This window comes from Cyrtonyx montezumae, unplaced genomic scaffold, assembly GCF_038088225.1.
Source record: "Cyrtonyx montezumae isolate F1298 unplaced genomic scaffold, pur_monq_1.0 scaffold_8, whole genome shotgun sequence".
In the NCBI taxonomy this organism is placed as follows: domain Eukaryota; kingdom Metazoa; phylum Chordata; class Aves; order Galliformes; family Odontophoridae; genus Cyrtonyx; species Cyrtonyx montezumae.
The window spans coordinates 82941206-82968029 of record NW_027072089.1 but is presented as its reverse complement, the minus strand read 5'-3'; the positions used below and the strand labels follow the sequence as shown (position 1 = coordinate 82968029).

Sequence of the window (26824 nt, the reverse complement as noted above, 5' to 3'; positions counted from 1 at the left end):
AAAACATCACTAGTGCCATTATGTTGGTCATATGTTAAACCGTATAAAGCATTAAAGACCCATGGTGACACGTATACAAGCCAAGTCATAGTTGTGAACAGATTTCAGATCCATTTGCCATCTTCCTTTACAGTATCTCAGGTGCCAGAGCTTGTAACATGACCAGTTGATTTTTGATCAATGTATTTTTCATATTAATATTGTGATTACAGCTGAGGATCCCTGCTCACACATGCAAAATGAAGCACTGTTTCTCCTCCCAGTATCACCATGCATTGTTATACATGAGCTGGACAAACTTCAGATGTTCTTGCAAGGCTCTCTACTAAGTCATAAAGGTAGGATAGGATCCTCACAGATCTTTAAACTGAACTGAAATCCATCACTTTTAATCATGTTTTTATGTGAATGTTTCAGTTTTCTTTAAGAAAATTATCAGAACAGAATGACCTGCAATTATGCTGTGTTTTTATAACACTAGCATTCTGCTGCTCAGGAGAACACAGATCTTGCATGCACTTGCTGATTTAGACAGTCCTACATTTTGCACATCTATTCTCTGATGACTGCTGAAATAATGTCCTTTAGTAACTACCTTGCTGAACTGCGTGTGTTACCACCCACAATGACAGCAGGCTCTTGGGCACAAAATAACCTTTATGTTAAAATAAGTCTAGTCTAGGTTGGATTAAAAAAAAAAACAAAAAACCCCCACACACACCAGGAAAGAGACAGCATAAAATAACTCCAGCAAACATCAACCATATCGGTTTTAAAAGTGAGCAATTAGAATACAAGAGGCGAGATTTTGACAGCATGTTTGCATTTTGCTTTTTCCATTTACTGCAGTAACAGACTGTTCTGTCACACTCACATGCCTTTTCACCAGTTATACTTGCAAAACCCGAAAGCATCTGCAGAGGGAAATCAGCAATGCAGTTGTCACAGAAGAGTAACTGTGATAGTCCTATTATCATTGCCCATGTGAAATGTTGACTCAAACTCCAGTAACCTGGCAAGGCTGACCAGAGGCTCCATATACCCGCAGCAGTACTGTAAGCTCTTACTGTGAGATTTCATGTTAGGATTTCACCTCAGACTGACCAATCGTGTCAGAAAGACATGGGATTGGTGTTATTTATTTCTTCGGTATGCAGAATGAGTCTTACGCATATGTAGATGGCACCTAGTCTGAGAATTAGTTAAATCTCCATCAAATAGGGTTTGAACAGCACTCACACTGTTAAGAAACAACTGCTCCACAGCACAGCTTTGCTGGCTTTGTCATCTGACCCTTCCTTAGTATATTAGAAGTTGTCTACAAAGTGAGCTGTGAAAGGGCATCTTCCTGTGCTCTCCTGTGTAATGTTGTAGCACACCACTAAAAATAGGTGCTGCCTCCACACCAGAGATGAAGGCTTCCTGAAAACACGGCATTTCCACACACAGCATTTACACGGTGCGCAGCATTCTCTTATATTATTGCCTGTCCGTGTGTAAAACGAACAGATTTGTAATGTTTCTCCAATCTAAAAGTTATCCCAGCCACACAGACAGGAGGAATAGTGTTTATGAGAAGCACGCTATTTTAACTCATGCCTTTTCTTCCTTCCCTAAATTCAGTCTGCATAACTGCTAAAACAGCATCACGGCTCCATGTTTCTGCTAATCTTCCGGGAAGCACGACACGGTGAAAAACATTTCAGGAAAAGTTTTGGAACCTGATTTGGGCATTGTTCTCTTTTATGACTATTTCATTTTTTGAAAAATCACACCCTATTTAAATGGAAACAAACAACAGGTTTCTGACCTCAGCTCTTACATAAATCTAGACCATTCCTCATTTAGGCAGAACAGTTGAATCAATCTATTTGTAAATTGCTTTTGAATTATGACTCTGCATAAACGTACGGCACGGAGCACAAATCAAGGTTCAATAAGGATAACTATTTAGCTAATTCTTAGAATACATATATAATAAATTTGTTTCTATGTACTACTTCTTACTATAAGAATGTCTAAAACTTTTAGCAGGCCAGCACTCCGTTTGTGCAGGTGTTTGCAAACAACAAAAGCTATAACTCATGTCCCACAGGAAACCAAGACAACAAATAAAACAGAACCAGCCCTGGGCAATGACAAAGAGTGAATGCCCTCACTCAGAAGAAAGGAGGAGGGAAAGAAGTAGAGGGGTATCACCTGAGAAAGGGCCTGCTGAAGCAAAGGGTGGAAGGGACTGCAAAAGGTTAAAATACAAATACATGCCTATGAACCAGTTATGTATGCAGCTGGGAGTCTAAGGAAGTTGCCAACAACCAAAGGAGTAAGTGTGGCACAGTTACTTTGGAAGCTCTGACAATTTTGCATTAAACAGCTGCTAAAATGGCATTTGGTCACTGTGCAAAAAGTATGTTTATGATGAAATGCTTACAGTAATGATGAGCTGCATTTGGCAGTCCAGGGAGATGGCTTCACCTCATTACATGGCCTGTCTCTCAGCAGAAGAGAAATGCCACTGGGAACAAGCAGTTCCCCACCTCACTGCTGCCTGCCAAGGGAACGTGAGGCCAATGCTTTGTGCTTTGCCTGTTCCAGTTCAGGAAAACTGAGCCTGAAAAGCTTTGCTCAGCATGGCCTGCGTTCTGCAAACAGCAGTGGAGCTCTAATTAACAGCACAGACTTCACCTCGGCAAACTGTTGAAAAAGAAATAAAATCTAAGTAGTACATGAATGCTCCAAGTTTAATCCATAAGGCAAAGAGCTGAAATAGATTCTGACAAGGCGGTCCCTGGAAAACATCTATATTATATGCTCCATTTCTCATTTCAGGAACATCCCAAGTCCAATGTGTAGCAGCAACAGATAAGCTGAAAGGAGAATGCCAGATTCAAATACTCATGAGGAAAGTTCAGATCTGGAGTCTAATTAACTTCACAGAACTCCCTTACCTCTAACAAGGGAAAACTGCAGGGAAGTCAGGCAAGAGTTTCTGTGCATTTCAGCCAGGCAGATAGATTCCAGACAGCAGCAATCTCTTGAGCCCTTTCACAAAGCCCTGAATCAGGCAGGAACAAGTGAGGCTGCAGGCTGACCCAGGCTGGAAGGCTACCTACCCCCTAGGTTGCTTCGGAGCCAGCTGGGGCTGCCTCTGGACAGTCGTATTCCTGGAGCAGAGCCATCCTGTTCTGAGAAGTGATACTAGAGTGCTCTAGTATCACTTCTCAGCCAAGGCTGGTGAATGAAACATTCCCTGCCTGCTCCAACAATTAAAAGTGCATGAGATATGGGATCTTGGGCCTGCTTCACCTCCTGTGGGGTAAACTAACCCAAACTGCAGTCTTACCTCAGTGATGAGCAGAAGCTCAAGGTGGAACTGTGTACATCCACACTTCCCCCTCCATTAGCACATCACCTCATATAGCTTGTTCCAATGGATGGAGAAATATTGCCAGGAGATGCTGATTTATGCTCAGCATTCCTACTGCACAGAAGTTCCCCTGTTCTGACAGGGGGCTTTCATTTAACACAGTACAACGGCATGCAATCCCAAGCTCCTATATTCCCTTGGCAAAGCACATCTGGACTTAACACAGAAGCTTGGAAGAACAACCTCTGGCAATTTCTACTGCATCTTGAAAAGCCTTCATATGCTTCAGCCTCTCACCCCCAAATCAGATGGAAAGAGTGCAAAAAAATATGGCTAGCATCAAGTATTAAGCCTAAAGAGCAGGCAAGCTCAGGCCAACAAATCAAAGCAAGACCTCTGGTCTATTCCCAACCCACCTGATAGAGAAGCTGCCTTCTGCCACTGACATTTACTACAAAAACTCTCATTGCAGAAGATCAAATACTGCTGTTAATGAAGGGCACAGGACTCTTTCATACCACCTGCAAGAAATCTTCAGTGATAAAAACAATACTTTTTCAGAAGAACAGAATATCCTCCAATTCCCATTAAAGTGACAACACAGATCCAGTTGAGACAACAGATACACTTATATTAGCAGTTTCAGCAAGGATGGGAAAACCTGGCGCATTTGGCCTGACAGCAAAATCGTCTGAGATGAACACGTGAATAGCTCTGCAAGTTTAAAAGAGGAGCAGGAAGAGTCTGGAGGGGAAAAAGAACAAGAGATGCAGGCAAACAACATATTTCAGATAAGCATCATCTTTCAGCGTTACGAAGCTTTTTCGGCTGGACAAAAAAGGAAAGAGCTCCTATGTCTTCCAGGTCCAGACGTGTGCATTCTGCACACAACACAGAAGCATGACACAACAGAGAGGATGTGAAAACCATGGAGCTCTGTCCCTCAAACAGCCAGGGCAACCTTACAGTCAGACACCAGTGCTGCTGCCACCTCCCCCCCTCTACACACACATGCTTCATTTCACCACATTTCAATTAAACCCATTGAAGACCAGCCTGAATTCTTATTCAAAAGAGCACTACGCAAAAGCCACTTTGGAACACTGTGGTAAGAGAAAAACTAGCACTCCCAATTAGTAAGGCGCACAGTCCCTGAATCTTCTAGGAACAGTAACTGGCAGAATTAACTTGCTCTTACTGAAAAGAAAGACACTAAGTTTGGTCCCAAACTCTCACTTCCTACTTAGGAGCCTTTTCTTGAACTGCCACATGTTCATGAGAAAATTGCAGCCCCAAAGAGACAGCAAGCACCCCTACTCCCGACAGAGATTCAAGTGGGGATTTGGTGCTATTTAGTTGAATAGAATTTAGTCAGTTAGGGAAACTGAAACAATAACATATGTGAAACAGCTTGATTCTTGAGGATGTGAACTATACAGATTTTTTTTTTAAACCCACACTCTCGCCATAACATTCATTTAGTAAATCTGAATAAGAAATGTATTCAATAGCAACACAATCTGCATGTGAACATTCTGTCAAGAGAAAGACTAAATTCCATGAATTGATAATTGGTTTCAATTGCCTTGGTTTTGTTTACTACGCTATATTTGCCGAGTATTAACTTATTAATGTTTTATTAATGTTGGACATCATCCATGTTAAATCTCTGCCTAAGACTGAGTGAACAAGGCCTGTATTTTCTTTGACTTCAAAGAGAATGAAGTATCTGCAGAAGTGCTTTCCAGGCTGTGCTGGGCTCTTTGCTCTGCTGTCTTAAGTTCAGAAAAATCATCACATCGTCTAAATCTGAGACAAAAGATCTTTCATTCAGTATATCGTATTTTGCAAAACTATTGTTTATAGAATGTTGGTGACACACGCAGCATTGTAGTTAACATTGGCCTAATGGCCATTAAATATTTATTGTCATCAAAAGGCTGGCCAGCTGATTTTTAATATTGACAGAGTTCTCTCCTGTTTACAACATTTGTTCTAGCTAAAGAGATATGGTAGAATTTGTTAATCAACTGTAACTACTTGCTATGCATAAAACTGACGGGAAGAAGGGAAAAAACAGCTAGTGGGATCCAAAGACAAACACTTTTACTTAAAACTCTGTGAAGAGAAATCCCGCTCTCTCCATATGTTTTTTTTCTTGGCTCTTAATCATCTTTTCATTGGCTTCCAGCTGGCTGTCTCACTATCATCTAGCAGTATCACTAGCAAGACCAACTTGTTATGCTGAAGTCAGGCACAGAAAGAAGAGAGCTGCAGAGCAGTGTGACTGAGTGCAGCAATCTTTACTAGGAACAAATCAAATAGAAGCAATGCATGGCAGGGTCACTTCCCTTGTGTCGGCACAGCAACCAATGCTAGGCTTCTGAAACACATCAGCAGGTCTGTACTGGTGCTTTTTAGGAGTGGGAGTGAAGAACAACTACTACAATTGAAGCTACAGGGAAATTCTGCAGGCAGAAGCGTAATTACCTGAGTGGGAATTCTGGCAGAAAACCCAAACCTCTTTCTCTCCTTAAATAGAAACAAATGCGGTGCAGTCACCATGGAGAGATTATGTACGGTACTTGGATCACACACAATACTGAAATGCAACACACACAAAAAAGCCAGCCATGGAGCTGGTTTAGCTATATACAACCAACAGTCAGTCCTCTATTGACTACAGGCTCTCCATCAGCACATCTCCTTCTGGTCATCTTCCCCTTCCTAGTTTTTCAAATGTTAAGTCTCAGGCCACAGCCTGGGCTCCACATGAGAGCCCAGCTCTGTGAGATGTTCAGCCCTTCTGGGAAGGAAAGGTCAGTCCCTGGGCACCTCCCAGACAGCCTAGACACCTTGCAGAGCAGGGGTAAACCTTCACTGAGGCAATGCCCTCTTGGAGAAATGCTTCAGCCCAAAAATGTAAACTTATTTTCCTTGTCTTATTGAAAGCAGTTGGGCCGTTTGTTTGGGCTGAAACTCTCTGACCTCCACCACCATTTTTTTGTATTTACTGTCATTCTTTGAAAAGATCTTGTGCCCCATTGCTCTAGGTCAAAATAAGGCAGGAGGCCTATGTTTGCCTCAAGTGCCTTTTGTCATCCCTATGAAACTCAGACTACCCTGGTCTACGTTATAGATGCTGTGTGGAGGCAGCAGGGTGAAAATTTCTAAGCAGGTGTCAAACTCCCCATGTATATGTACTGAAACTGTAGCATGTGCATGGTGTGGAAGTTCAGGATTTCAGGCAGAGCTACCCTTCACCTGTCCTGTAGTTGGGCTCAACCTTAAGGCAAAAGCTCTGACAAATTTATCCTCTTCCAACCACACAAAACTTCAAATTGGATGTAGAAGAAACTGCAGGGAAAGAAGCATTGTGTAGTGCCTGGCTATGAAAGTCCACTTGGATTCAGCTAAGCTACAGCCTTTGAACTGAACCCTCTGGTCTTCAGAGGCTTCTACTTCAGTAGCAAGATTTCTTAAGTTTCAGTCTCCATCCAGTGTTTCTGGTTTCCAGTCACCTCGCACAGTAAGGCCCATATTCTCTTGCTCAACCCCTCATATCTGTTCCCACCCCTTCCTTCTTCCTGTCCCACAACTCAGCTTGTTTTCTGTCTTCTGTCCCCTTCAGCCCTGCAGTTTCTGTTTTCAAGCTCAATGTGAATGTTTTCAGACTAAAAATTTCAGGAGTTTGCCTCTCCCCTTCAAATCAGCCAGGCTTTCTTTTGTTAATCACTTGAACTGGCCTCAAAGCATTGGGAGAGTTGTTGGGTTTTTTTTGTTTTTTTTATCTGCAGACATATCAGGCTGATGATACTACATGAGAATCTTCCACTTACAGAGACCATGCTGCTCTGCATCAGGAATGCCATTACACGTACAGTCCTCGCTTCTCTGCAGGAGCTCACTGATTGAGGAGCTTACAGAGGAGACACCTGATAAGGTTGCAGACACTGAGATGCCCTGGTTCTCATTCAGTTTTCTAAACCATTCTGCAAACCACCAAACAACTTCAGATTTGAGTTCTGAAAACAAACCTTCTCATTTTAAAATATACGTAGATTTCAATTCCCTCCATGTAACACAAGCAGCTATGGAGACAGCTGTTTCTGATTTCATTGTGATTTTTTCCCCAACATCCACATCCGTGTGACTGGCTTTGGTTTGCATTCCCACAAGACAATGCATGGAGGCCTGCACATTTCTCCTTCCCACCATTACTGCTTTTTCACAGCTCCCCTCTTTCCAGTTTCAATGTTGTGGTTCACATATTCTGTATTCCATGGGTTTTCTTAAAGGGAAATACCCTGTATTTGTATCTATGAAGAACTGCCCTCTCTTTAAAACAACACAATACATCCTAGTGCATTGATGGTACTAAAATTTGCTTGCTTTCCATTCTACAAATCCATGAAAAGCTACTAAAATGAGGGGAAGATTTTCCATCCTTTTTGGTCAGCATCGATTTGAGAGCAGTCTGATCTTGAAAGTATGCAGCTCCTATTGCTTGAAAACAATGACCAGCGTGGCAATTTAATCACATGCATGAGATATTCAAGGGTCAGTCTTTAGGTGTACAAACTGTAGAGGTTTGAGAAGATTATTTTCATCTTTACAATATAAACAAGTGCAATTCTCATGCTACTTGTTATATCCTGCATATTCTAGTTCTTCAAATGATCACTTGTCTTTCTTTTTATATAGTTACCAAGAATTAATTTGTAAAATATGAATCATAAAGTTTATCTTGTTTCCAGTTATGCTACAATCTACAATCTTACATTTAACCATTTTCCTTACTTTAGAAACTGAAGTTCAGTTTCTATTACTTGCATTTGAAGGAATAAATAAAAATTGCCTTTCTGCAGTGACTAAAATTTCACCTACTGTTTACTCACACACAAGTTTTAAAGTTGCACCATCCCTGCAAGTGTTTAATCAGAAATTCAAACAAGAAATTCAGCCCATATACCACGTCCTGACGCACACTGAGTAGCAGTTATATTTCAGCATTACCACACACAACCTGCAAACATCTGCTGGTAGGAGAGGAACAACAGAACAGCAACAATGAACCAGCTCACCAAAAGGTTGACTTGAGTTCTGTGCGAGTTCACAGTAGACATAAGAAACAGATCTCCTTTGACTACGCACGGAAGGGAGAAAAAGAAGAAAATGTCTTGTTTCTTAAGAGACAGGATAATCACATCTGAGACTTCCTGGCAGCTCTAGGATGCCAGCACAGGTATGAACAGTCATACACATGGCTAGAGAGATGTTAGCTACATCCTGGAAACCGTATAATAATCTTAGTGCAGTGCTGTGAACAATAGAATAAGGCATGCTGAGGCAGAGAAGATTACTTCGGGCTCATTGCCAGGCAGGAGAGTTTGTGGCTTTCCAGCCACCCCAGCTGACTGGTTTGGACTGCAGACAAGAGAAACACAGAGGGCTGCCTGCAACCGTGACTCCAGAATGATCTCTAGGGCTGGAGTCATTCTGTCAGTGCTGGAGTTTGTTTGGTTCTGAAAACTCATCAACCTTTCTACTTGAAGGACTCATTTGTCATGTAAACCTATCAGTTTCACATACATGGACAAAAAATGAGCAAGTTTTACATTTGGTTTTCCAGTAGGAGTGAGAGTAAGGTCACAAGCTGACACTGATTTGTTACCAGGATCTCAGGACACAAAATAAATACCATCTCACAGGCATGAAGTATTTTGAACACTTTGATTTCATGCAAAATTCCTGCTTCTTTCATTATTTGTAAAAATAATTATTTCTTTCAACCTCAATACTTGATGATCTCAGAAAAAGTAACCTGAGACATGATCAGTTATGATCTTCGACTGGCAGCACTCCGTTAACCTTTCTCTGACATTTTTGCAAAATCTTTTTGCAAGCATGAACTGTGGCACTGGGTATTTTCCCCCCTTCTATCTCCTACAAACATCCATCTCAAAGGACTGGAGCAGAAGCAAACAGTAATCAGGAAATCATACCGTGATTTCAGAGGACATTTAAAACATTTTCCTTAACCACAGCCAGCCTGTTTCCTGACTACATCACCTTTCGTTTAAAATCTTGCCATGCTGTTTGGAATGCTAGAGTTGGGATTTATTTTTTCCCAATTTCTATTGTTGATGAAGAATACATGTGAAATCTGACCAGAGACTGATAATGTGTATTTTCCTATACCTGACAGTATGATATTCCTAAAAATAACCCACAAAACAAACAAACAAACAAACAAAAAAAAAAAAAAAAAACAGAAGAAAAGAGGCTGGAGACACTCAGGTGTCTTCAGCTGAGTTCCCTCAGGAGGTTCAGAAACACATTCCCTCTCAGCTTCAGATGAGGGTGCCTAGTCAAAGACAATGATGTCTACACGCCAGGACACAAGATGAAAGCCTTGTGTGGTGCTATTTATTGTAGCAACAGGCCCTGGCAACAGTTAGACGCCATGGTGATCATGAATAACCAAACTCAAATGACCGGATGAGGGCAGTTCTACTGCTTGGACTTGCAGAAGGGAGAAGCAGATGGTCCCCATTTCATCATGGGCTGTAATACATCTAACAGGGTTGCTGCAGCACAGCTGTCTTCTGAGGAGCTACAGAACAACCATGAAGTCAGAAGCCAGGTAGCAATTTCTTCCAAACAATCTCTATACTAAGTGTGCTATGAGATGTGTTGGCATGTGAGTGTATAAGGGTATATGTATAAAGAGAAGTGGTTTTGCTGTATCTCAGAGGCTGTCAGGGAGCTCTTTATGAAAAGGGTTATCTCTTAGCTTAATACGAGTCTTAAACCAGAGGGGAATCAGACTCACCATTTGGCCACGTGCATGACCTGATTTTACTTTGCAATACTTCAGCAAGGTGGGTATTGCCTCAGAAAGTTATTCTGAGGCAGAGAACTTGTATAGATACAAATACTATATGATATGCATACATGGCTGTTCTGTGAGGTTTGCATGGTTGAATTGTCTGGAACCCAAAGACAGTGACAAGAATATATCCAGGCTCTAATTCTGCATTGTTTGGAAATTCAAAGCTCTTGCTTAGAAGGTACATAGGTTAAGACCTTACCATGTGCTAATTGAAAAAACTCTTGGGAGTTTAAATTCCTAACCAATGACCAATGTACAGATAGCTCTTAGAAGTACTAAACCAATACAGCAATTCGGGCAATGGGATTATGGAAATATTCAAGCTTAAAGTTATTCCTTCCTTTCTGAAATTATATGAGACCTTTCATCACCTTAAACATCAACCTGTGACGAAACACAGATAAATATCAGGAGCATCACATCTTCTACTTCACTCTGAACATGTCAAATCTATGGGACTATTTTAGAGACTGCCTTCTCCTTACACATTTAAGAGTCCTCAAGGACTTCTTTCCTTCATTTTCTTGCAGACTACAAGTGACAGTGCTGACCGAATGTGGGCTGCCACCTCTCAGGGGGCAGCTTGGACAGGGGGCACTTCAGATAATGGAAGCAAACCTGAAGCTGAAGCCAGTGAGAGAGACCTTCCTGAGAAATTAACAGAAAGATTTACACCTTCTGAAAAAAGAAGCCATGCACAAAGCACAGGTGAATAGTAGTTGAATGTCACATCAGCTCCTCAAGCAGAGAGACCCAGAAATGAACCACCTTGAGCCTATTGCTACAGCCCTCTTCAATTCACAGTATTGTTCTTGCCACTGTACCACAAGGACTGAGCTCTTTGCACTGGTTTGAAGCCTTGCTATAGTAGTGGAAAATATTTCCTAACCACTTGTTATGCTCTGCAGCATGACTCAGCTCCCGCTACCAGAACAGGCAGAAGGGTATATACTTTTCTTGGCAGACACTGGGAACAGACCAGGAGAACATACTCAGCCTTGTTGTCTCCAGAGGTAGCACTTGCTAACAGGGATTATGGCACAGCACACTGGGAACACAGATTGCCCACGCTAGTGCTCTCAGTCTGATGCTAGCAAGTCAAGTTTTCCTTTTTCCTTTTCCCCCTGTTTGGGGGAATGGCAAACACAATTCTCTTATCTAGCATCAGGCGCAGAGAGCAAGTAAATGCCACATTATTACTTAAGATTACAACAAGTTTCAGAGCAAGTTACCATATAGAGAAAATGACTGATTTTCCCAAAGTTGTCACAGCATGAAGCAAAGATCTGCTAAGAACTTCTTCTAAATTTCTTAAGCACAGGGGAATGCTTAAGTTGAAACTCTCACGTGGTCTTAAGATACTGATGTAAGAGATGATGATGGAAAAGCACTACTGTCCTCGGTGAATACAAACCCCTTAGTTTTGTAGTTTATTTCTCAAGTGCTACTAACAGCTCACATATCACAAAACAATCAATGGAAAATCTAAAGTGGCTATTTACCCTTTACTATAAAGAAGGGCTCCAATAAAATATTCCAAATTGAACACAAAAGGAGTAATTACTGGTGTTTGCTATTCATTAAAGAGGACTTAGCTCCCAACGCCACAGAAGGATGTGATGAAAGGATTTCATTTTAGATTGAACAGAATGATTTGCTTGCTCTGAAATAAAGTTTCATTTAATGCTGAGCTCCTTTCCTTTGTCCTTGCTAAAAAGATAACTTCACAGGAAATTTCTAAACAGAGTTTTTTGAAATCATCCTTCAAGCTTCTGTTTCAGGACACAAAAAAGAGATACTGTAGCTTTTTTCTTTTCCTGAGTGAATGTGTTAGTGAAACCCTTACAAACTGGCATCACTAATCAACGCTGCTAATCAAGCGTTATCACGTTTTTATTTATTTGCCAAAGGACATTTTAGTGTATACAGCCTTATGACATTTACGTGTGCTGACTGACATCTGAGCCCCAGTGCCTTTTGGGTGACTGACTCAGTTATTTTAAGAGAGAGAGGGAGTCAACTTATACAAGATGGCAGATGTTTTGTATTTGTGTTTTAGAACCAGAAATTAAAGAAAAGCCAACACTGCCATAGCCACTTTGCTTAAAAAGACCGGCAGATGTCAAATAGCTGTGATTTTGATTTCATCCAAGTATTCTTCATACAAAAGCTCTATTTTCTGCCAGTAGAGATTGGGCAGATGGGATAACTGTCAGCTGAGGGTAGAAATACCTGATGGGTCTTGGCAATAAAGCTACTCGTTGCTTATTCATGTCTAATAAGTGGAAACTAAACAGCCCCTCAGAAGGGTTATCAAAATAATCTGGATTTATTCTTAACTGCTGTTTATAAATACATGATTAAGTTTTGGAATGCATGTGATAATGCTTAAATGTACCAGCACTGTTGCAACAATAACCATAAATCATGAAAGCATATGAAAATTTCTATTCATCTAACAGAAGAGCACAGTGATCTTTACAAGACAGCCAACGTAGAATGGGATAATACAACCCTACTAATGTGTCTTTTCTACCCAGCTCACACAATGCTTGAGAACTTGAATTGTAAACAGCTGCCAGTGGCCTCTGTTTGGGAACATATTGTCTTCACAAACCTTCAGCACCTGATTCCATGCATATGGCCCTCTGGGTATAATTGGCCATACTGGGAAAGCAAACTCCAGTTCTCCAGCCACTAGAAAACTTACTGCAGCATTTAAGTCATGAAGAGAGCTTCAAGCAGCCCTTCTCTACAATATGTTCTCAGAATGCAATCTCTTCAATTAAAAGGTTGCATTGAAAATGGCATTCAAACAAAACTTCATGTTTTAAGTGCTTTGCAAGCAATAAGTTCTGATGTTTTCATCTTTTCAAGATGCACTGTTCACCAGTGGGTTCATCAGCAAATCACGGCCCTTACAAGAAACAGAGAGACAAAAATAATCAGACATTCTTGAGGAGCTGATGATGCAGGGAATAATCAGGAGCCAAAGTACTACTGCCAGGACTGGAGAAGCATATGAAAACAAGGTGAGCATCATTACATGACACAGGATCTCTGCTACAGAGCTCTGACTCTTTTGTGAGCTCCATGAGAGTCAATTTCTATACACGTACAGCATCCAGACAAACCTTCTCTATGATTTTAGAGACAAGTTGTCAAACAAAATTGTATAATGAGTTTTTAATAAAACAGAAGTTTGCAGTAGTACTCACTCAGTTATTTACAGCTTCTAGTCTTGTTTCAAATGAGTGCAGTAGAGAACAAGACAGTATTAAAAGACTAGTGCTTCGAAAAACTCACTGGAGGATACATGCCATAAGCTTGATTCTGAAGTCCACAGAACTATGAGAAACATCACTGTCAGGACTAACAATTACAATTGCATTTGATCTCAGACTGAGAAACCACAACAAAATGTTGTGAGCTTTTTTGTTTGGTTATATTGTTGCTTTGATTTTTTTTTAATGATTTTATAAAACAGGTACTGGATTATGAAACAAGTGTCCATTTTCTTTTCATTCTGAATAATAACCCAAGGCTTATTTTGGCTTCTGAACTCAGACTCATTCTTTGTTGTTAAGCGTTGTACTAAGGATCAGTTTACAGATGGGGCTTCAAGTACAGATGGTGGGAGGGAAAAAATCCACAAGGAGTTTGTAAGAAGCTTAATGCCATTTGTAGCTGTGTGGAAAGCACAATTCTACAACTTCTTGGACACAGCTGAACACAAACAATTCAAGCTCAGGCCAAGGATGATTCTAAGTAGCTTTGAAGTTTAAGGCATACCATTTACTCATCTCTAACCTTGCCCACTTACACTAAGGTAACATGGAAGCTTTCATAAAAAGCACTAAACAAATGTCATGTAATGACCTGACTACTGGTGCAACACAATGCACTTCCTACTGTGAGCACTTTGGAAATTGGGGCTCAAAGATATGAGTGCAGCCATTACTTACTTTGCTCAGACATTTATTTATTTATTTATTGAGCATCTAAGAGGAATATTCCCTCTGTGGCTAGATTTAGCTAACATCCTACAGGCAGGTTTTTGTATTTTTCTCCTTCATAAAACAGGTGAGTGTCTGCTCTTTTTTTTCCTCCTGTATTAAAAAGCTGTCTGCTATTAAATTACACATACTCTCTTACTGACAGAAGCTCAATCTGAGCTACTTTTCCTTAAGGAATTTCTGTATACCACCTCCTAACAGAAGGAGAGTCCTATGTTGTTGGTCTTTTTTTCCCCCTTTTCAATATTAAAAAAATACATATATCTCAATACAGCTAAAAAAAAAAAAAAAGTGAGCCTTGTACATTTCACCAACAAAGCCAGATTTTCCAAGTGATATTTCAGACTTGAGCTGGGCCCACTGCTGGGCGACATACATGTGAAAATATAGATCTGCCACTAGCTGTAAGCTCTCCCTTAGCAGACACAGAAAATGGGCCTGCACTGCCTCCTGTAAGAATAGCTTATTACTTTAGAGCTAAAAATCCACCAGATTATCTATGAATGGAGGGACTAAATGGATTGAATACAGACAGTAGGAAAGGATTACTACCCTAACACATTCCAAATTACAACACGTGGTACTAGATTTTATCACGTGGGTAAATTCACATCTGAAACTTTGGAATTGACCAGGCAAAAGCACAAATGGCTTTGTACTGAATTTCAGTCCAGCACTGGCTTCAACGAAGAAAAGAGCTCAGACTTCACAGCATTATGAAAGACTAGTATAACCAGGCTTGAGATTATTTTTACAAGAGACTGAGATACCCTCGTGGGAGCTTTCCTTTCCCGTGTGTAATTCTACTCCATATAAGTATCTGCATTCCTTGAGCAGTGGTAGCATTACTTGTCTTCTCAGGATTTCCTACCATTGCCAAAACTGTGAAATGTCTACACTAGAAGCATTTAGTCTTTTGACTTGTCCTTCACTTCATATCCTGAATGAAATAAATTCTGAGCAAATAAAGGCTAAGATGCTTGTTTCTAAGCATTACTGCTCTAAAGGGTGAGTACTTCTGAGAGCAATGTTTTAGGGGCCCAGTCTAACAGAGCCATGAAGAGGTGCTCACACCACAGGATAAACTAGCCTCTGTAACTTTAATAGTGCCTGTTAACAAAAACATCAGCAGAGCCAGGACTTCCACCTAAATTGCAGCTATCTAGGCTTCCTTGTGTGATGGTGTTTTGGCATGTAGATATTTTTGTTTGTTTTTACTATTTTTCTTGTCGTGCTTGAAAATATTTTAGCTGATGTTCAGTGTAACAGATTTTCATCCTCACCACTGCTGAGTTACGTTGAGCTTTTCTTTAGTTCATTAGTAGCTAGTTGTAGCATATAATCTATCAGGTACCTTTTTTCCAAGTCTACCTTTAGAAGCACTCTGATGTGTGTGAGCTAGAGGGTAACCAGAAGGATGCAAAGCTATTGTCTCAAATGGAGCTGTCTACAGGAATGTGATCCACTTACCAGTGGATCCACTTACCAGTTACCATTTACAGAAGATATGCATAGGGAATTATTTTAGCTTTTCCACTGCTGTTAGCTTTCAGAGTGGGTTCCTTGAAGCTATGAGGACTCTTGATCTCCCACAACTGTTTAGTTCAAGGACAAACTATTTTCTCAGTTTATATAATCCCAGAACTACTTGGAAAGCAACCTTCTTCCTGAATACCCCATTCAGTTCAGATGTATAAGGAAGAATTCAATTTATCTTATCCAACATAATCCACAGTTTATCTCGGGTGAGGAAGGATAAGCTCAGCATGCAATACCTTCCCACACTGGGCTTTTGTTAGGAAGTTCCTTTTCATTAGAATAAAAAGTGTATTTTTTTTCCCGTTAGAAAAAAGAGTTATTTGTTTCATTTTTACAATGACTGAACATTGCACAGATTTCTTGCTATGTCACCTGTATTCAGAATGTCTCCTTGGAATATCAGTTTCCTTCCTACTGATTCATGCTCCACCTTCATCTCCCTAAATGAGTCACTCACTATACTATTTGCAGCAGTTAACACTTCTGGCAGTGAGGTCTAACTTACAGAATTATTTAAGGCTGTAAAAGTATGACAAGCAGATATCTTAGGAGATGAATAAACAGGATAGTGTGTATTTCAACAACCATAGGTCCCTGGGTTTGAGTTCAACAACCATTAAAGCTGCTTTTATTAGACTTCATCCTCCTGGCTGCTCAAATAATCACTGCATCCTTCCAGGAACAGAAATCTAGGATTGGGCTGCTCATTTGCATGCAGCAGAGGCCAGCAGTACCATGATTATGAAGCTCTAACAAAACCATCCTTAAATTTCTTCAGCAGTAGTAAAGCAGCTTCCTTTCCTTTACCGAATCCCTACATCAACCAAGTACACAGCAACATTACAAGCTTTACAGGCTCATCACTTCCCAGAAAATGGGAATTCTTGTTCCAACAACACTTCTGTGCGACTGAACACTCAGGTTATTATCACATTGCTATTTACAGGCCTCCTTTGGTATTGGAGTCCATCATCTATATGCATGAAAAAAGAAAAAAAAACAGAAGGCAAGCAGCAAAATGTCACTCCAACATCACAATATACTCTGCTGAAAGCTTTTAATGTCTCTACAGAGAGATGCCCTGGAAAAGACACTGAAGAAACCACCAGCGAGGCTGGAAAAGATGTGGTTTGGAAACAAGGAAGTGAGTGATCTTACAGCAAAGGACATCAAGACTGCTGAAGAAATAAAACAGGTCATCTGATTCTGCTGAGTATTCTTCAGCATTTGCTTTACCACCTAAAACCCTCTGCTTTTTACAAACTGACCTAACGAAGACAATTTCTGTGCAGGCTACTACCAAAGTCTGATCAATGGAAGCACAGTGGATCCTATTGTCCTCTCTTAGTTTTTGAAAGGCCAAGTTAATAGTTTAATTTTGCTGAAAGAAGCTTGAAAGATTATCCTAAAAATATACAGAGGGGAAGCTTCTAAAGCAGTTCTTCATGCAATAAAAAGATGCATCTTCTATGGACACCAGAGTAAATTGGCTAAGTTTGGTGCTAACTGCAGTGATGCTCCATACGCTTGATACATCTTCCTACTTCCATGCCTCTTCACAAAGCACTAGGGTTTTTCTGTTTTGTTTTGGGTTAGAGAAGAGGAACTAAGCAGGAGTCAACACACTGCATTTTATCCAGCAACAGCCCACCAAGCTACAGGTAAACAGACTGAAAAGGACTGTGCAAGTCAAGAAAGCACAGACACCCCTCAGCCATCACCTGCACATGGTGAGATAAGTGTACTGCTGCACAAAATAACTGCAGAAGAAAACACAAATTATTTTACTGAGGATTTTACCATTGAATCTGACATAACTTACAACTGTATCAATGAAACAATCTGGATCTAAGCCATCCTGCACAAAAGGAACCTCTCTGCTCCCTGCTGCTGTTTGTCTTGGGGCTTAAGTAGATGGTTTATCCTAGGGGAACAGATGAGCCCTGTGCCTACCTATTTCACCTTGAAAAATTATAATTTCACATTTTACACACTAGATGAAGGAAACAAACAAATAAGAAAATGAAGAGGCAAATTATTGACCTACCAGTCTCTAAGTTGAAGCATGTACACGTGAACAAGGTTCTATTACACTTACCTCTAGAATTCCCTTTTTCTAGGGAGCAGAGAACAGGAGTTTGGAAAGGAATTGCAAACATAAAGACACAAAAGGAGGAGTGTGCAAGGAGGAAAAAAGAGCCTGAACAGCTGCAAGATTTGAGGTAGTAAAAAACACAGTGAAGACCTAAGTATAAGAACAGAGAGTTTTAACTTCCTGTGCAGGCAGAGATGTGAGAGCTTGAGACATTAAGGCAACAACAGGCCACAGGAATGTCTGTGTATAAAGGGCAAGGACAGGACAAATACTGAAACTGTGGAGAAAACAGCTGATTGGCTAAGATATGCAAAGCAAAGGTGAGTTATCAGAGAAAGAATGTGATAAATCTCTATAAGAAGAAGAGGACTGTTTCCATAACAGAGCAATGAATTTGGAATCTCCCATACTCTACACCTCCTATACACATGCAACATTTAACACAACCAGATTTCTCAAAAGCAATATGTAACAGCAGTTATTTCATTTGCGCTTTACCTGTTACCAGCTCTACTATCCCCTTCTGGTTCATCTCTAAATATGCCCAGTCTTTACTTCCACACCACACTCATGCCCACCTCTTGTGCTGGCTTTTTTAATTCCTTACCTCCAGCTGATGATGCAGTCTACCTTTCTGCCTTCCAAGCCAAGGAAATTCAATTGTAGTATGGACTGCTGTTTTCTTAGCCAGGTACTGTAGAAAAGAGAAGAAGATAGCCTTTATTTTTACCATCTTATAGTGGTTCTCCCTATTATTTTCAGGAAAATAAGTAAATAAATACATAAATTAGACTTGTGCTAAATGATTAAAGGTATGAATGAGAGCCCATCTCATTACAAGCAGCTGGGATCCCACCTGAGCATCTGAGTGAGTCAGCCCATCAGGAAAAGACCAGTGCTTCAGTCCTGGACATGTTGGTTGTTTTTAAGATGAAAAATGGGACATGGAAGCAAACAGAAAAGCAAAACTGAAAATTACTCTGTGTTGCCTGGAAAGAACTGTGAAAATACTGAAGAGCAATGAACTCAGGAAAAAAGAACTTTGGTCAGCTGGTTTGAAATTGTATGACAGACTAACAGGAGAAGCAGGAGACTGAGGATATATTTTCACCACACAGTTAACCAGTGCTGTTCACTTAATTTTCTCTCAGATTCTTTAAGCTAAGACTGCCTAGCCAGGCTTGGAATAAAAATGTGTGTCTATGTGTACATATATCTATATAGACACTGAGGTTATCTGCCTCCTTTTTAGCAAAGTTAAAGAAAATAGCAGTTGCCCAAAGCCTTCTTGTGGTTTCAGAAGGACAAACAGTTGTCTGGCCCCATCCAAAGTCCTTTCCTCCACTATTTCCCAGGTGAGGATTTAGCTCCCTGCATCACTAAAGGCCTTGTAACAGAGAGGAGCACAGCACCAGGCAAGGTGCCTTTCTGCACTATGACCACCTGCGGGCTCCTGCGTGGCTCAGCTGCACAAAGAGCCGGGAGCAGCCAGCTCCGGGCACACCCCTTCCCGTTGGCACCAGGCTCTCACCGACCTCCCCGTACCCAGCAGGTGTCACCCTGCCCCGCGGAACTCCCGGCCCCGAGCCCCCCTCCCCTGCTCGCTGCCGCCCCGCCGCGGTGCAGCTCGGCTCTGCCTCGAGGCAGGTTTTGTCTCTCCCTCGCCTTCCTCGTTTGGCTCGTCTTCCTCGGCCGTTCTCTCTGTCTGACCCAGCTCTCTTTTCTCCCCAGCCTACAGGCAGTCTCTGTCTCGCCCTTGCGCTGCAGCTTTCTGTGTGTTTAATAAGATATCAATCCTGTCTGCTGGGCCACCTATATCCTCCCAGGATGGCGACGGCAAGAAGTGAGATCTCTGACTGAGGAGTGCTTGAAGTCGGTGTGCAAACCATTGCACCTTGCTATGTAAGCAGCCCGTGGTGCCAAGAGCCGTGTGCCACAGCACTCGTACAGCTGTCTCCTATGAAGCTGCACTCTTCCCTAATTTGCTCCATGCACATTGCAATACCACCTGGAATGATGAAACCCAAATCAGTCCCTAAAGCTTTATCCAAGCTGTGCTTTAGCTGTCTTCTTCTTTAAATGTACCTAATGCCAAGCGGAGCTGTTACCTGGTGGGGGTAAAACTCTGCTATGTGCACTGATGCTTTGGCATGAATTCAGGAAGCCTCATGCCGGGAAGGGCCATTAAACAGTGTCATCTGACCTCCTGTGTATATGAAACATTGTGTTTAATTACTGACTGTAGTACCTGGGGGTACAGAGGGATCTTAAACAAAAAAAAAATCAGAATCAGGGCCCTACAACCTCCCTTTGTTTCCCCACTTTAATGTGACATTTCAAAATAACTTGGCTGCTTTTCAAGTGCCGTCAGAAGGGCTGGTTTCCCTTTGAGGAGCGGTAAGTTCTGATTTCAGGCAGCGCACCAACAGAAACCATCATTTCTCTTCCCAGCACAGGGCCGGCAAGTACTGAAAAGAGATGTTAGCAATTGCATAAGCCACTACTGAAGAAATCTCAACTGGCAGAGGATCCTTGGTCTCCCTGCACGAGGGGAAGTCTGGGGGCAGAAGGCACAGCAGAGGGCTGGACTCACGAGGAGAGAGGGTGGGTACTGGAATGCTTTCGGACAGAGAAGCCTCTGCTGTGCAACCCCTCCCCGAGCGGGAATAACAAAAATATTTCCCTCTTTCTCCTTTTGAAAAACCAAAGCATGTGATAAAACAAAGACACAACTTTCTCAAAGTAGAAATGGCAACAATCACACCCAGCGGGGACTCCGTTTGGCTCGGTGAATTCCCCCTCTTTTCCTGTTGTCTTGCAGATTAGGAAGGTACGGGATAAAGAGATCTTGTCAGGGATATTAATGGAGCCCTCCCTCCAGATAGATCCGGAGGCTCCGGTCCCAGCCCCTCTCACCACGAGGCAGCTCGCTAGGGAGATATGTTCCCAAACAAGCTGATAGAGGCTATCTCGGGGAGGTGAGGACTGCAGGGTACAAACACCCTTCCCAGCTGCGTAACCCCTGAGTGCCCTCACTCCCAGCTACCCAGCTAATGCTTCTGCTGGGATTTTATGCTCTGCAGTGATTTGTTCTGAAATAGAGACCTGACAGATCAATGAACGGCAGAATATGCTTGCAGTCTGCAGCACTTTCCCACTTCAGTGATATTTTGTTTTCTCACTTCTTTGGGTTTTGTCTTCAGCAGGCCATTTCTTACTGAACATCTCTGGCAGGTGCCAGATCTGTACTTTCTTTCTCTCTGACAGTTTTACTGTAAAAAGTGTTTTTGTTTTGGAGAAGATACTGAGAGAAAGACAATAAAGAAGGTAAATACATTCAGGAAGAGCCTTACAAAGAGAGCACAGCGAAAATTTTCTCTGCTCCAGATGGAAGTGTTAGTGTGCTGTGACAGCGTGTAGTGCCTGACCACTACAGTATGCTGATAAGACTGCCTCCATTATTTTGAGCCTATTTATATACTGGAGGAATATAAATATTATAATATATATTATATTCATATTATGGAAGAAAAAATAAAAATAAAAATAAATATAAATATATGGAATGATGATTATTGGCAATGGCATCTCTAAGAGCTCCTCATATTACAGTAAAAATGTACAGATTACAGTTCAATTGTCTGAGAACCAGCTGCAGATCTGCAAAACGTAGAAAGCCCTGCAAGGAACTAAAAGTTTCCTTCTAATGTTGTCCTCTCACATGGTTGATACCTTTCCTGTTACACTGACTGGATGCCTAGAACACAAAACATGAATAGCTAGAGTTTACAGAGCCAATGCTCTCAGGCTGGGAGTGCAAAAGATCAAAATTCTCAGTAACACATTGTTACACTGTGACTTCACCAATGCTGGAAAATCAAACATGCCTGGGCCAGATGGCATGGAATGTCAATAACCATCCTATCAAATTCTATCATCACTAAAAGATGTCTGTATCTGAACACAGGAATGGTCCTTGATCATACTATCTTCTGAATTATAACTGGGAGCTGCCTTGGAAAGCACTCATTGGAAAATGTAAAAACTGCTGGAGATTGTTATGGCAGTTTAGTTTATATCTGGAAACCTTTCTGGCCACTGTTTAAATTGCTAGTTTTCTAACCAATGTGATGGTCCATCTCCTCTATATTACGTCCCCTTGAGTACACTGCCAAGAGACTTAATTATCCCATGATTTGATGCATATTGGATAGAAAGGTGCTATTTTTGTGACTGTCATATTCAATACAAAATTTGTTAAACTGGACACAGAATTCTTGATAGAAACACTGAGCTTTCATCACCACGACCCTAGCAAATTATAAATCTCGTGCTTTACCTATTCCCTAAGTGATCCTGAAAAATCACCCCTATCCTCTGGAAAGGCAGTTCAGCCTTCCTTTAGGAACTCTTGTTCTCTATAGCAGGGTGGCAGACAAGTGAGGCCAGTAAAAGAGTAGACTTTCTAACTGACAGCTCATGAGCCACAAAGCCAGTGGACTAGAAGTGCAAAAGATACTTCATGATCCTATAAGATATAAGCACTAGATGGAGCAGTGGGCAAACTTCTGTACTCCTTCATTGCTCATATCCAATCCATGAAGTTACCAGATAGCCCGCTCAGAATTTGAGCTGTCAAGCTCACTCCAGATCCGCATTTTGTGAAGATGCAGGTGCACCTTGGGTAGTGCTTCCATCTGAAACGATTAGGCTGTAATACATTATATTTTGGATTCAGTACAATGCATTCAGACATATAACCAGAGACCATATTCTTAGATATATTCTGAGATGCTTGTACCTGTTTGTTTGTCTAACAGTGTTAACCAAGATATACTCTATTTTTGTGATTCTCACTAATTTGTACTCCACTGGAACCCACTAGCTGAGAGCTTCAGCCAACGTTAAATGAAAGAAGATATTTTTTTAACAACAGTACACTGCACCTTGTTTGACTTACAAAAATACTGCAGCTTTGCTATAGCTGGTGGTTCACAAAGACTCTGGGGCTCCCCTGGGTTTGAAGGTTTCTATTTTGAAGTGTCTCTGACTTTAGAAAACTCAAAGTGTGTACAGAACACTGGGGGAAGTTTTTCTAAGGCACCTGTTTTGGCTTCCTGACATTTCACCAGTTGAAGAAGTTAACTTATTGAAGGGGAAAAAAGTGTATTGTTAGAAAACAGCATCATGATTCTTAAGATAACTTTGAGGGAGAGAGAGGGCTGATGTACACAGGTTGTAAATGTAAATGTAAAAAAAAGTAATGTCTCCTATGTATTTCTTTGGAAACTGCAATAGATATAAAAGCACAATAACACTGCTTGATAGAGCAAATTCTCAGCTACAAAACAGTATTTTTCAACAGTGTCAACAATTTACCAGGCTGGTTTGGCCTGGTTCCGTGACAATTGGTGCGGGGAACCCACAGACCCATGCCCCAGGAAAGGGGAAGGGGGAAAGGGAAAAGGGAGATGGGCCTAGAAACAAAACAGCGGCAGCGATCTGAGGAGGAAAGCTAATTTACTAAATGAGATAAAATGAAAGAGGGTCACTTTTAAAATGAAAAGTGAAACCAGATTGTTTCAGAAGTGATGCTTCTTCTGAAGTCTTACCCATTCTTGCTTCTTCAGCTCCAGGCTATTTATCAAAGTCCGTAGTACCCAAAGTTGCCAATTTTGTGGCAAATGACTTTAATTTTCCAGAAACTGCAAATGTCCCTTGCCAGATTACTGAGGAAATAACTATAGAGTATAAAATGATTGCTTGAGAGCTATCTGAAGAATTGTGCGTGTCAGCAGATATATGCCCAGATACAAACATTTATATAATCAGTCAGAGAGCTGATGGCAACCCCAAATTCTTCTCTTACTTTTTTCCTTGCTCTTTTCTAACATGCTTCCTAAATTTGTCCGATTGTTTTCACAGAATCCATCAGTCTGACTTCATACATACTCCCAAGATGGAGGAACAAATTGCAGCTTGGTTGGGACTCAAAAAAAAAAAAAATGTAAAGCTGTTAGTTAACAGAATTCAAGCATCAACTGGCTAATGACTGTTGTCTGACTGCAGAAACAATTTCCTTTGCATTTTACGACCCAATGTAGCAACACACTGCATCTCTCACTAACCCTGGTTTCATCTCTTGGGAGATGTGGCAGTGACTTTTGCTGCAAGGAAGAACCATTCCCACCCCCCACAGCAGTAATTACTGCCTTATTTACATTGTTCCCCTTCTTGCCATGACCTTTCCATTCTCTGGTAACAGCAGCAGCAGAAGTGGTGCACAGGCACCACATTGCTCACTGTCACCTCATCTAGCACAGGTACCATGGACAGTCATTGAGGACAGACTTCAGGACGCCAGCGATTGACAGTCTCTTTTTGGTGGTGCCTGCTGACATGACAAGGGGCAGTGGACACAAATTAGAACACAGGAGGTTCCACCTGAACACGAGGAAGAACTTCTTTACTTTGAGGGTGACAGAGCACCAGAACAGGCTGCCCAGAGAGGTCGTGGAATCTCTTTCTATGGAGATATTCAAGCCTGGACACTTTCCTGTGCAGCTTCCTGTGGGGAACCTGCTTTAGCTGATGTTTGGAGTTGATGCTCTCCAGAGGTCCCTTCCAACCCCTATTACTCCATGATTCTATCATTTTGTGACTTCATTATCAGTGCCTGAAGCTGGCCCTGATTCAAGGGGTGATGGCAGTGTGTTTACCTGAGACAGCAAGTATATTTTCAAAATGTATGCAATATATCTATGTTAAAACCTGGTCAAGGATGGTTTGAGTATAAGCAAATGAGTGCTAACATCACACCTTAAATCCTACTACGGACAAATGCAAAAAGGCACAATTAAATTGAGCCAAAAGCATTAGGTGTTGGAAGGAAATCGCACACAAGTGTGTTTAAATTCACAGAAAAAGACCTCAAGTTGTACAAATCTGAATGATAGTGTTGATCAAGAACGAGAATGTCACTGTCGCATCGTGGGGAAAAAAACATTGCAGTTGGCAATAGACATTCTTTGTGTTTTTGAGAATATTTACTCTGAGTTCAATTTAGTCACTTTTTATACCATTCTAAACATGAGAGCAATATAGGATGTCAGCAGAGAAAAGTTTTGTTACTTTATTAATAAAGATATACATAGAAGCTTATAATCATAATTTCTACTTATAAGGCTTTTGTTAAAATCTCTCTACAGAAATACTTAATTGATTTTTATCAAGGAAACCACTCACATGTTGAGGACACGAAAAATAAATGTAAAATCACTTTCACCTGACTTTCCATTGGCTGTACAGGAGGCAAATCCTATTTCCATGACATAACTGCTCTGCAAAATTGCAAAGTCAGATGGAAATAGGACTATGCCAACACAGTGACTATGCACACCGCATTCAGTGTTTGCTTATCATACGCATTGTTGTACTGTACTCCTATTTCAAATGGCAGTTGCTCTCAATTATGATGACGTGCTTTAACTGCAGCTTTTCTGTATGGAAAACAAGGTTAGCATTACTTGAACTCAAAAGTCATGCACTTGTTTGCAACGTGTTATTTCACTCGGTGGAACAACAAAGGGTCGAAGCAGAAGCAGACTGCTTGCACGTTTTGACATCCTTTCTAACGCTGCCATCAAAGTGATGCTGTTGCAAGAGGAATAGCTCAAGTGCATCACCACACTTTGAAACATTCGATGCTGTTACTTGAAAGTTTCCATGAAGCCCCGGAGACTGTTGAATTATTGCATGTTAATTTTGGAAATGCAGTATTTCTACTTTGGCCTTCGTGAAAGATTGAAATTTTGTTCACTCTTCTTCTCCCTCCTCCTTCTTCTCCTCAAGCAATAATAAAGCCAAAGTACAAAATCCCCATGTAACGGCAGATGAAAGAGAAGCATGAGATAATATAAAGCACTACTGAACAATGAAATGAGGACAGTCTGTATTAAAAGTTCTGATTCAGTGCATCCTAAAAGAACATACTAATATAAGACCCCATGGATTAATCTTCCATTAACATGAAATATAACTCATTTTTGCATTTTACTACGGCCATCTACTCAATGGAGTCAAAATGATTTGGGTGGTTGCTGTCAGCTCTGTCGTGATTGCCAGGAGGCGGCAGCCCTTTTCTCCCAAAGGGCTGTGATGTGTGCAGAGCAAGAGGATTTGCTCCTAGTTTCTTCTTCTTCCTTTTTTTTTTTTTTTTCTCTCTTTTTTAACTGTGCTTTGCTTAGGGAGGGCAAAACAGCTCTTTTATTTTTTGCGATCCTGCCAGAAGGCTGCGAGGCTGGAGAATGCAGGCTGAAGCTCTGTCAGTTTGTTCCTAGCAACATGTATACTCCACATTTCATATTAGCCAGTTTAATATGATTATGGGACTTTGTTTTCTCATCATTGGAGTATATTTTTTATTTATGGAGAAGAGAACAGGTATTGCTGTTTTGTTTAGATGCTTCTTTGGAACTTTCTTTAACATCTAAAGCTTTTTTCTGGCAACCAACCTTGTTCTCTAACAACAAAGGGCTGAGAGTTTTGATAGATCCATTTAGCCTTTTGAGAAACAACTAAATTCTATGGGTTAACTTGTCTTCTTTTACCATCTAAGGAATATTGGCAAGCTGCAACCATTTCCCTCTGTTGGCCCTTGAAATGATTCTTCATGCTTTTGTCACATAATTAAAATTAGATTATTGCAACTCCCTGCTGGCTGGCCTTAGAGCTTTGTAAACATTCCAGCTGGCCCATAGGTTCATAGTGAAAGGGGTGCACTAAGCATATTCTTTCTTTGTCCTCTCTTCTCTCATCTGTGTTGAAATCGCTGCAGTTGCTAACTGCCAGCAGAATATATTTGGTTATTGCTTTCTAAGGGCAGCGAACATAATGTCAGAGACATTATGTGC

General features: G+C 41.1%; 1 protein-coding gene across 1 annotated transcript; it reads left to right on the top strand.

The window, feature by feature from the left end:
* The first annotated feature begins 9913 nt into the window (after window positions 1–9913).
* STMND1 (stathmin domain containing 1) lies at window positions 9914–17286 on the top strand. The gene is given in 4 exon segments (XM_065752340.1): window positions 9914–10013; window positions 10793–10970; window positions 13140–13294; window positions 16890–17286. Coding segments are annotated over 4 exon segments (549 nt in total). The 5' UTR covers window positions 9914–9929; the 3' UTR covers window positions 17022–17286.
* Window positions 17287–26824: the final 9538 nt, after the last annotated feature.